Source organism: Etheostoma cragini, chromosome 5 (assembly GCF_013103735.1).
Source record: "Etheostoma cragini isolate CJK2018 chromosome 5, CSU_Ecrag_1.0, whole genome shotgun sequence".
Classification (NCBI taxonomy): domain Eukaryota; kingdom Metazoa; phylum Chordata; class Actinopteri; order Perciformes; family Percidae; genus Etheostoma; species Etheostoma cragini.
The window spans coordinates 9,312,279-9,325,208 of NC_048411.1; the positions used below are offsets into that span (position 1 = coordinate 9,312,279).

Consider the following 12,930-nt stretch of genomic DNA (forward strand, 5'->3'; position numbering starts at 1 on the left):
TTCTGCCTGCTCCTTCTTAAATCCATCCTTTATTGTTTTTTTAGATGATTTGGATTGATTTGAACATGATTTTCTTATATTTTAGTGTTTTTATCACTTTTTTTCTTTTTGTCTTTTACAGTGTGTTGGTGTTGTCCAAGATAAATAAAACAAACAAAATAAAAGTGTTAGCTACATTGTAAATTAATATAATACAAAAATGATGATGACTTACACAATGGGTCTGTTTTTGTTTATATTGTTGTTATTATATAGGTATATAAGTATAGATCGATGCATCTCTCAGCTGACTTTTCAGCTGTGTGATAAAATATGTGATTAAATCACACAGACTAATAGAGCATATGAATAAGAGCATCACTCGAAGAAATACATTTGTAAAAATAATGGAAAAAGTTCTGGCAGACCGTTTCCCAGACATATTCCCGTAATCAAAAAACGGAAATGTTCTGTGTAAATACAATCGAAAAACGGACAGCTTTTACTGTCATTTAAAATATTCTCAAAGAAAGCTGCTCAATTAGTACATTTCTAAAATGAAGTCAGATCTTTATTTATTAAAACTTTTTTTCAACACTTGTTTTATGCTTTTGACCCATTTTTGTGACTTGTTAATACTATGACTTTTTAAAAATCTTTTAGATAAGACACTTTTTGGTGCTTTTCACCCTCACTAATCCAATCAATAATTTACAATAGTGGCGTTGTGAACAAGGGGGTAAGCAAGCAGCTCCTATGGTTCCATTTTAATGCTACAAAGCCATCACCCGCCGATAGCATTCCGTTGACTGCCATTCAGTTTTGCGCCACTTTGACAGCTAATATCTTTACATCTGAAGCGTTGAAAGCCTCTATTTGTCAGAGTTTTTTTTTCTAAAGAAACACAACAATGTATAAAAGCCTCCATTAGCTTGTATCTTACGTTATGGCTCCGTAGCCGATGCTTTTGTAAAAATAGGCTAACGATTGTGTCGTAACCACACAACTTGATGTTGCATAGTTGATAAATCAGCGTATTGTCAGGGTAAACATTCAGAATGATTAAGATTTCTTTTGACACAGCTACCAGAAGACTTGCATCTTTCAGACAGGTTGCCACGTCACATCATCGCATGGACAGTTAAAGAAATGTACCAACAGATCCCGTTGTTCTGGACAGAGACCAGTGAAGGATATTAGAAGCACTTTTCCGGTGATGGCTGAGTGTTACTGTGCAGCCTCCAACTGAGCTTGACGACGTAGATGTGACGTGAGCAACGTGTCTGAAAGTTGTTAGTCTTCTGGTAGCTGTGCCAAGAGAAATCTCAATCATTCCCAATCAGCAGAAACGGAGACCATAGGTATATGTTAGGAGATAACGTAGGCACAGGCTAATTATTGCAAACTAAAATGCTAGTTAACATTGGTAATTAAGTCCAAACTGTCTGCAAGCTTACCCTGTAATATACGGTGATTCCTCTTCTGTGCAACAGTAAGTTGGTGGTTATGACAAAATTGCCTATTTTTATTTAAAAAAACTTCTCCTACGGAGCCATAACATGAGCTACAAGGTAATGAAGACTTTTAAACATTGTCTTGTTTCTTTAGAAATAAAAACGGACAAATAGAGTCTTTAAACGATTCAGATGTAAAGTTATTCGCTGTCAAAGTGGCACCAAAATGAATGGCAGTCAATGCAATGCTAACGGCGGGTTATGGCTTGGTAGCATTTAAATGGCGGCATAGGAGTTACCGTTAGAGAGGAGAGGCTTACTCCCTTGCATCTACGTCGTCAAGCTCAGTTGGAGGCTGCACAGTAACGCTCAGAACTCACTAACAAAGTGCTGCTAATACCCTTCACTCTCAAATGAAGCTTCGTGTACCAGTGTCTTTATTTTCTGAGCCTACTAGATGGCGCTCTCTATGTTGGGAATACGCTGAATTACAATGCCTTATGGATTTCTCTTAAAACCAAGAGCGCCATCTAGTGGGCTTAGAAAAAAAGGACACTGGTTCTTGAAGCTTCATTTGGCCATCAATACTGGTCTCCGTCCGGAACAATGGGATCTGTTGATCCATTTCTTTCACTGTCTATGATTTTGAACAGCTCACTACGGAGCACAGACGGACAACGTCTGTTAAAAGAGATACAGTCACACAACTGTAAACACACGGATATTTCTTAAAATGAACATGTAGGCCAATGCAAAGGCAAACTTGAGAAGTAGACACGTTTTTAATAAGGTAATTATGATTACGATATATCATCAAATATAGATGTCCAAACACAGACTGGGTATGTTTGTGTTTAAACCCCTCCCATCTGTGGAGGACAGCGGAGGACAGATGATGCGCAAGCTGAAAAACGGAGCGCGCGGTGCAGACAGGAGCGCACTCCACAGGACGCACACACATACACACACTGACATCCACAGACAGACGGACACAGAGCCTTCTATATGATCCTCCCTGTGTGCAAAAGGAAATGGAGTTAAAATAGAGTAATTTCCTACCTCATGGACTGGATGCATTGAGGACTGTCGCTTTGGATTTGTAAACTTCACGCCCAGACACTAGGAGAGAAAAATGTGGAGATACACGAACTTGATCGCATGTCTGCTGGTTTTGTGTAAGGATGCGTCTTCACACAGTAAGGTAAGAAAAGACATAATGCAGGCGGGTTTTAGATATGTATTATTTTATGTTATTTCCCTTTGGATGATTCCCAGGCTTTATTGCATTGTAGCCTATTACTATTGCATTGAAACAAGGGCTGTTCAGAGTCAGTAATGGTCACTATAGGACCTCATAATCACTGAAGATCTATCACTACAACGTCACCTCTTCCATATCATGGTGCCTCTGCCTCAGACAAATAAGTGACTTGACAAACTTTTTTCCCAAAACCAGACATTTAGGCATACATTTTCTGTCCAAAACCTGCAGAGGGTTCAAGATATGTGCCATTTTGTGATCCGTGGTAATCCTCCAAATGAGGGCTTTTGTGTGACATGAGTAACGATGAGTTTGTGTAATGATACCTCCGGTCTGTGCCAGCAGAGTGTGGGAGAGATGGCACTCAGTGGGGTAAAAGTAATATCTGGCTGCCCTTGTTTGCACAGCTGCTGGACTCCAATAACCCCTCACTCTCTCCCTCAGCCTAATCCAGATCCCCACACAAGCACACACACACACACACACACACATTCTGCCAGAAAACATAGTACACGTCCAGTACATGTTGTAAGACCAGAGGCTCTGTTGCATGTGTATGGCCATGTATGGTGTGTGAGAGTCAATTGTCTGCTCTGGATACAATCAAAGGCCAAATCAGCAGCAATGGATCAGTGCAGAGTAAACCCAGTTAGACCTACTAATTATAACAGTGATAGACGCAACATGTGCGAGTGTTGATGGTTGTAGTATATTATGCAGTCAAATGTCTGCTTTGGTCCAGGCCCCTTAGTTCCAATCAAGGGAAATCCTAAATCTACAGCTTACAATCAAATTTTAGATTGAGTTCTTTTATCTGTGGCAACAGTTGAAGTTTGTCCTTTTTCTGTTTCAATATGACGAGCACACACAGCACCATAAATAAAATATTTCCCAGTTTGGTGTGGAAGAACTTGATCAAACCCCGCCCAACACCTGGTCCATCATCAGTGGTGACATCAGTGTTGGACCTCATTGATGCTCTTGTGGTGTTAAAATAGATTTTCTGAAAGTGGTATTGGAAAAACTATCGTTTAGGAGTTTTTTTTAAATTAGCATTTTTGCAAAAATGTCACGCACCCCCTGTAGTACATTGAAGTGCCCCTAGGAGTACATGTACCCCCATTTGAGAAACACTGCCCTACATCACATTACACGGCAACATTCTTCATCATGCAGCAGTGTCATAGCTCCTGATGGAGATTCCCAGTCGTCAAACTGGTGGCACTGGCATATTTGAGAGACAAATCTCATTTATACATGGAGGGCATCAGAGGGTGGCTCAGTGGTCAGCACTGTGGCCTCAAAGCAAGAAGCTACCGAGCCTTTCTGTGTGGCGCCTGCATGTTCTCCCCATGTCTGGGATTTCACCGGGTGCTCCGGTTTCCCACACCACTAAAAAAAATTTCCCCTCCCTTTCTATCGAGGTGATATATGGTGAACGGCTCGTGTTGTAAAGCTTGAGTGTCTGTGACAAAGCGTTATATTCACCTGTCACTTTCAACTGCTTTTACATTTTTACCAAACCTAACATATGCAAATATTTGTATGAACAAGATTTAACAATTAAGACATTAACTGAAACATTTTTACAGACATGTGATTTACAGAAATGGAATAATGTGTCCCTGAACAAAGGGGGGGTCAAAATCAAAAGTAGCCCTCAGTATCAGGTGTGGCCAGCAGCTGCATTAGGTACTGCAGCGCATCTCCTTCTCATGAACTGCACCAGACTGGCCAGTTCTTGGGGTTAATGTTGTCATCCTTTACCTGTCCCACAGGTGAGATATTCAGATTTACTGAGTTTATGCAGATGTTGTTGCGAGGACGATCAGCTGTGCTTCTTGTCTCCTCGTAGCGCTGTCTTAAGCCCCTGACACACAAACCAGACGGCCGACCCTCGGCAGAAAAGCAGTTGGACTGATCAGCAGAAATGGGATGTTATGAAGTACAAATACTTTGTTACTGTACTCAAGTAGATTTTAAAGATATTTTTACTTTACTATTTTATTTTTGTGGCGACTTTTTTACATTTTTTGCATCATCAATACCAAATTCAATCTACTTGGATGGGAATGTACATAAGGGATAACGTAGAGCGAGGCGGTTTCCATAGCGAATACCACCCTGACTGGGTGATCGGGACCCTGACGCAAAGCAAAGGGGTCTTGAATCAGCCTTGTTAGATGTGCTGCAAATTGTGCCCACTAAATCAGCACAAACTGCTGGCGTTCAATAATTTACCATCGAATCTGAAAAACACTTAGAGGTAATAGCATATTTTTTTTGTTATCTAAAGCTAATTGTTTTTTGTTTCAGTAACTTTATTAAGTATTGGTCAGCTACATTTGTTCTCCTGCTAGCAATGACAAGGCTTGGTTGGCTAGCATTCCGTTAAGTAAGGTTAGGGTTAGCCAGCTTTACTTTATTTGAAAATAATCTAATACTAACTGATACAATATCGGTATTTATAGCTTCGTATTAAAAACAAATTCAATTAATTGATTTAGTGTAACAGTGCTATAGTTATCTTAACGTTAATCAAGGCCATTCTTGTTTTTGAGACCACTTAAGATAATGTTAACGTTACTTCAAAACAATTTTATTTTGGACTAATGTTAACGATGATGTCTCAAACCTCTCAGACGTAAGTTAGAGGACTCATGTTTGAATTCTCTGTCAGAATATTATTAACCTAAAGTGACAGTTTCTGTCACAATAATCATACATGTGATGTTTTTGGTCTATAGTGATTCTGTAGACTGGCATATAGTCTGTCATGGCGGCTTGTTCAGAATACTATCTCATATTTTACTATACTTTACTCACTGAAACGTGAAATTTTAAGCAAGAAATAGGCCATGTAGTTGCTGAATCTGTCTTCATTTCAGATCAACAAAGGTCTGTTTAAAAGATTTTTGTCAGATATTGAGAGACTCTAGTCACACTCATCGCGCTCCTCGTTTCCCGGATAGCATACCGCCAATCAGATTGGTCATTTGAGTCCAACAACTGTCAGTGCCCGCCTTCCGACTAAGCATGTCTGGTCGGCCAAAATGACGGATGACAGCACAGAACACACCAAACAGACAAACAGACTCGGGTCACCAACCTTGCCAGACTGTCCGACAGCCAACTATGGGGTTGGTGTGCCCCTGCCCTTAGGCGTCTCACAGTAGGGACATTGCAGTGTATTGCCCTGGCCGCATCTGCTGTCCTCATACCTTGTGGATCCATGCCTAAGGCACGTTCACGCAGATTAGCAGGGACCCTGGGTGTCTTTCTTCTAGTGTTTCTCAGAGTTAGTAGAAAGGTCTCTTTACTTTCCTAATTTTCTTATAACTGTGACCGCCTGCAAGCTGTTACAGTCTTTTGACATTGACATTGTTCAAACCCTTTTCAATGAAGATTGCATTGAAAATTGCATCTAAAATTATTTTGATTTCTACAAAAGTATATTTAATATACTGTACACTGCCCTGAAAAAGGGGCAATTCTTTTTTGCTGAGTTTAGATGCAATGCATTGTTAGTAATATTATTACTTACAGGTGCTGGACTTTGACTTTAAGCCATAGAGGATTGCCACGATTTATGTGAAACAACATTTAATCACACCATCTTATGTCAGCATGCTTTCATTTAACTGAGGATATCACATGGGGGTTTGATGAACATCAACATCATCAGTCTGCAGAGAGTCTCTCTGTTTGTGGTTGAAACAAAGCTGCAAGCTGTTTTAAAGGAGAGACGCTAATACCTCATTCACACTGAGCCAATGATCCGGAAAAAAAACCTGTATTTGGTGTAAGTGTGAATGGGTCAACATCCACCATACGACCCAGGTGCACACGGCCCCGCACATGACCAGGGTTTTACACAGGGCTGACGTTGCTTGGCTTTGGTACAAAATGGCCATCATGGATATTATATTTTAGGTTGTTTGTTCTCCATAGATTGTGCGGATGACTTCCAGCTCCCTCACATGATTTTGACTGGTTTTGATCCATCAACATTAAATTAACTAATTTAAAGTGTGTTGCATAACAATTCATTGTAATAAAGCCTGTGGTCAATTGGAAATTATAGTTAGAAGTAAAAGATGGATTGTTGTGCCCGCAGGTCCAATGTCACCAGAATCTTAGCACAAGTCAATCTAAATTAGCGACTTGTTCCCAATGTGTGCATTTGAAAGCATCGTTGGTCTTTCATTTTCTCAGGCTTCTATGCCTTCACATAGTTCTGTCCGTTTTCTCCCTCTGAGCAGATCTTTTAATCTTTTAGAGCAAGATTTATGATCACAGATACATTTCAAATGGATGGAGACAGAGTATATGTCCACATTTTTGTATGATCTATGTGAAGTCTCATGAAATCCCTCTCAGGCACCTTTGCCCTGTAGAGCTTAACCTCACACATATTGGGCCCTTGTTGCAAACATGGATGAATAAATGCATGACATTTGTTGTGATTCATTAAAAATAGATAACGTTAAACCCTCAAATAGCCCTTGTGCACATACAAAGAACAACTATAATTTCTTACAAAAAATTGTTCTTCTCAATCCTCCAAAGCAGCACAGCAGCATAGACTTGTGCTCTTTGTGCAGAATGTTTATATGATATTTTACAAAAATGTATGCACAACAATTCGTATGATATCCTACGAAATTATAGGGAGTGCCAGCTGGTCCCGTTACATAGCAGTCTTTACAGTTAAATTTAGCCAAGGAAAGGTGACTTTGAGCCGGGTACAGAGCACCGTGAGGTGTTGGTCCTTTCAGAGGCCAACAAAATAGTGAACGTCATACAACAACGACAGTTAAGTTTAGACATCAAAACAACTAGTTAAGATTAGAAAAGAGATTGTCAGGGATTTCTCACGCTGAAGTGTCAACCTTGTCGGTCAAATTTCTGAAGATGAGTTTATCCATGTTTCTACCTGTTGAGCCACTCGTGATCGAGTAGTTGTGCTTTCAGAGACTGCGAGGGGGTTCAAGAGCGCTCCCTGACTGTGGAAGTGTCGAAATGTTGCCAACTGAGAACTTTTTTTTTCTTGATCCATCCCATGTGCTCTGAGTATTACAGACCCGTCCGTCGCATCGTGACCACTCTCTCTGTAACAATAGAGGTGAGCAGCGCGGCTGGTAATCGCAGCAGCTTCAGTTCATTGTAGTGGACTCGCTCTGCTGTTGCAAGTGACGTGTTGCATCTGCGTAGACCTCCGATGAAGAGCAGCGTACAGCCTCCTCTAAACTTAGTCAGAGACCAGAGACCCAAATGGGCCTCTGTGTCTGTCAGACGGTCTGAATGAGATCCACCGTATCAGCGGAGCAATAACATGCACAGCAGACCATATTACAACTCTCCAAATCTCGGACAAGAGAGATGGGAGAAGTTATATTTTGAGTGTGCACAAAGTTGTAAACATGAGCAGAAATCTGATGAAACACATCTGAGCTATACTATATACTGTATACTATACTATATACGTTACTGCAACGTCTGGCCACTATTGTGCATCTCTAACCTCTGTGCATCTCTAAATGTAACTGTAAATAATTCATTCAATGTTTCATAAAATGAACAAATAGTCTTTATTTTCCCAAAAAAGTTAATACAGTAAGTGTGGCCCAGAGGATGAGGGCCAAACATTACTGAGCCTTGGCACAAAGGTTAAAGGATTTATGTAAATCAGTGGTTCTACTTCTTTAGAATTTCAGTGGTCTTAGTTTATCCCTCAACATTAATTTAACTTTGGTTCCCTGGTCCCTACACCATGCAGGGACCCCTGGACCTGTTCACCACAGACCCAAATCTTCTCAGCTGCTGCTGACATATGCTTCTGTCTCTGTAAAGTGGCTCATTATCTGGGTCCATTATCTGGGTCAGTTCTTACATCATAAGAAATTAATAATGTAAATTATATAAATGCCCTAATACCTGTTGATACTACAACAATGCAAGTGCTCTTAACCCTAGATTTTTGCACATGTCATGTAAGACTTGATTTCTCCATTTCTTTTGCACAAAACTCTCCAGAAAGTGCCATTTAATGGTTTATTTTTCAAAAAGATTTCCTGAGGGGGCATACACCCAGACCCCCCTAGGGAGAGACCCCATCCCCCCCAAAAATAGCAAATCACAATTTCAAGCCTGAAGGATAATGATGCTGAAAGATTCAAAGAAATTGCTTTGTGCAGGGCAAATATATGGGTTGGCCCCCCCAAATCTAACTCCAAGGTTTTGGGAAAAGTTGGCAGCTCTGGATTGTGGTTTAAGTTACAACAGTGTTCCCCTCAAAGGCATACTTCACCAATTAGTATTTAGCTTTGTATCAAGAGAAACCCAGTATTTTCGAATGACCGTGTGATGACTTGTGTCTGAAAAAAAAAAGAAAATTGTTGTTTTGCGTCATCTGAGGCTTTTTTGCCCATTTTTGCCCAGAGGCTGTGGACTACAAGGCAGCTAGTTCTGCATGTTTTCAAACCACCCATAAGGGTTGGACACTTTACCCGAAGCGAGCCAAAGCTAGTCGAGTGTCAGCCATCTTGAAGCTAAGCTACAGCTCTCTCTTTTCAGCAGCCAACTTTTACAGCAATTATGTCTATTCAAACTACCGCTGTCCAGATCGGAGAATATGAAGGAAACTTTATTACTGATTGGAAACCTGACACACTACAGAGACCAGCACCTCAGTCAGCGGTGTCACCCTATGCTTCTAGCCGGGTAAGGGGACCTTAACGGCGCTGTGCGTTAAAGCGTAAATGGCGAACAAGGGCAGGAGTTCCAGCTAAGTGTGAAGCTAATGCTAGACGGCCACCTGTCCGATCCATCCTGCTCGCAAGTGTCCAATCATTAGACAACAAACTGGACTACATCCACCTTCAACGAAACTCCGAACGCGAGTTTAGAGACTAATGTGCTTTTGTTTATGTGGAAACATGGCTGAACAACAGAGTACCGGACTATCTAGCTACCAGGCCTGCTTGCCTTTTGAGCAGCTACTGCTCTGGCAACTAGTGGAGGTAGGCTGTTTTAACACAGAAACTGACTGGTGCAGAAATAGAGGGGGGGGGGGGGGGGGGGGGGTGCTTTTATCAAACTACTGCTAACCGCTGGTGGAGTTTGTGACTGTTAAATGCCGACCATGCTACATTCCACGCAAATTCAAAGCTGTGTTCATACTCGGTGTTTACATCCCTCTAAGTGCTAATGCTACCATTGCGTTAGCTGAACTTTGGGAAGCCCATAATGTGTGCACTAAATGTAGCCTGTTTTGTATGTCGTTTTAAAATAAGGTTGAGTTTATATATTTTAAATGTATAACACCACTTGAGCCACGGTAAAACATTGTTTTGTGTACAGTATATGGTTGAAATAACAATAAAACACACTTTAGTTGAGATGAATGCCTCACTGTCTGTCTATGTCTATAAACGGTAGGCTTGGCTTTGGACTCTTGGAGCAGGAAAGCAAGTGCATTCTGGAATTTGGTGTGTTTTCTCTGGCTTATCTTGGCCTAGAAAGCACCAATTAAAAAAATTATTCATATTTCTACTACATAAGCGACCCAATTTGAAATATCAAATATATATGGTGAAATATAAATTTAAGTAGTACTCCTTGGACAAGAACACCCAATTCACTGGTGAAAATTATAGGTTTTCTCATTAACTTTTGACGTCTTCCATGACATTAACTTTGCTTCCCCGCTGTAAGCCCTGTGTTTAACGACCCATCCATCCACCCAACCATTTTCCTATGTGGATCTTAGCAGCAATCAATGTGGTGCTATATCCATGATGTTCCACTTCCGGGACTGCTCCGGTGCCGGATGTCGCTCTTTTCTTTGGATTTCTGGTACCTTCTGCTTTCTCTGTGTTGGAATTTTAGACTCTGGTTGATTTATGAGGATAATTGTTAACTGCTCTGTAGCTCTCATCAGAGTAAATCCAGATAGCTAGCTAGACTATCTGTCCAATCTGAGTTTTCTGTTGCACGACTAAATCAACTTTTAAAAATAAACGTTTTCCACCAAAACAAGTTCCTTCCCGAGGCTATTTTGCAGCGACACTATGGCTCTGTCCTGCCCTAAGCACCACTCATGGCGATTATGATTGGTTTAAAGAAATGCCACTGAACCACAGCGCAATGTCTCCCAAAATGTGGTATGGACTAGACAGACCCTCCTCCGCAGCTCTGTGAAGGAAGGTCTGGCAAAGCAAAATTGTTAAGTACTAAATGTGGAAAACACACAAATTACTGTACATTTTCCCCGTAGGTGTATGTGGTTGGTTCACGAGAACAGTTGTAGGACATACTTTTGTCAAGGATGAGATGAAAACACAGAGCCATATTGTATTTTTCAGATATTACAATGGCTATCTCAACTGACCTTGCATCGCATGCGTTTGTGTTGATGGGTGGGGTTATGTTGGAGGTACCAGCCTATCCACAAAGGTATTTCCATATTCTTCTGCACAGTACAATTCAGGTGCAATTCTAACTTTAACTGTGGGTGCAGGAAAAAGTGTGATGCATCGATTTATATGCAGCCCAGAAAGGGTGTGGAGGTTGGGGTGGTGGGGGTGTAGTACATGATCATATCAGTGTACTGGAGCTTGTTCCACTTCATAGACCTGCAACGGGCATTTTCTATTAACCATAACTACAGTACAATGTTTCCCTAATCCTAAATGGATAGCTCAACACTTATGAGAAGGGAAATAGGCACATTCACTTTCTTGCTGTGAATTAAATTAGAAGATTGTGAGATAAATATGAACCTCAATCAGCTAATCACAAAGACAGAGAGAAATGAGCATGCAACAACAAGAAAACAAAGTGTTAAAACAAGATTGTGGTGTTGGGGGGCTCATGAGCAACACTTTTGTGTAACCAAGAAATAAATAAAATCACAGTATGTCCTTTTTATACTTTTATTTTTATACAGTCTTTGTTTATGAGATATACAAGATATACAGTGGTAATTTATGAGCTTTAGAGGTGCTGGTCGTTAGGTTTTGTTATAGGGACGGAGCCTGTGTTTTTCCCGTTTCCAATCATTGTGAGGTAGATCAGATAACGTGCTGTAGGTGCAGTGAAAACAAAACATGGGGTCATTTTTTGAGCATGCTTTTTTTGTATCAAAGTGTGCCTTTCCGTCTCTTTACTTTAACACAAATTCAATGTAACATTGTTATGGATAGCAAATGATTAATGGATTTCTGAGCAGCTGTCATGCTGAACTATAAACATTTCATTTATTAGCATATAAAGGCCTTCAACTAGCAGGTTGATTTTTTTCATAAAAATGTCTTTTGTTTTTTTCCTCAAATAAAATTATCTTTCACTGAGCTTTGATCAATTGCCACTTTTGAACATCTCCCATAACATCTGCTGTAACTAATCATCCGGGGGGAAACGCATTGGCAAAATCTATCATTCCGTTCGTTGTTGAGGTCAACACACACACACTAATAATTTGTGTCTCTTTGTGCTTGTGAATGAATTACTACAGCATGTGGATTTTATTAGGAAGCCATATTGACAACTTGATTTGTATCTGTGTGTTTTCAAAAGGGATTTTCACCCCTCACAGCACACTGATGATTGAACTGTAGGGAAATAAAGCAAATGTGTTACAAAAATCCTTGTTTAAAGGGTTTTCAGAGTCTGTAATGTTGCTGTGGCAAAAGAGGAACTTTCACAGAAGTAATTAATGAATTCATTTAACTATTACAGTAGTGTTAGGTTATTATTCTTTTCCTCATTTTGGTTTCATGCTGTGAAGACTGAAAAGTCTTCAAAGTTCAGAGAGTGTCCAGACATGCAAACAGACCCAACAGGAATGTAGATATGTACCCGCAGAAGCAGCGAGTGCTTGATACACTTTGTGTTCAGCTAATTAACACGTTGGTGCTAATGCCAGTGATGTTGTTTACAGTATATGGTCTAAGCCACCGACCCTCATGGTTCTTCTCCAGACTTGAGGCCTCAATGGAATCCCCTCGTTGTACCAAGTTAACCTTTACAGGGGCAGAGTAGGACATAGTGTTTATCATAAGCACCGCTAATTAGATTAAAAACCGGTGGACTCTTTGGACTGGAATGTTGTTCCCGGTTTTGGTCTTGAGTACCCTTGACAGGAGATGATGTGGATTTTAACCTGTTTTGCGTTCAATGTACCACTGGTGGTTCGAAATTGGGATCATGCATCATTTCTCGGTTTTGATCGCG

At 40.5% G+C, this 12,930-nt stretch overlaps 1 protein-coding gene across 1 annotated transcript in view; it reads left to right on the forward strand.

The window, feature by feature from the left end:
* The first annotated feature begins 2,333 nt into the window (after positions 1-2,333).
* Positions 2,334-12,930, forward strand: part of olfml2a (olfactomedin-like 2A) — a 32,662-nt gene continuing 22,065 nt past the window's right edge. The window contains exon 1 of the mRNA XM_034872371.1: positions 2,334-2,634. Coding sequence (XP_034728262.1) covers positions 2,566-2,634 — 69 coding nt within the window. The 5' untranslated portion in view covers positions 2,334-2,565. The remainder of the gene's footprint in view (positions 2,635-12,930) is intronic.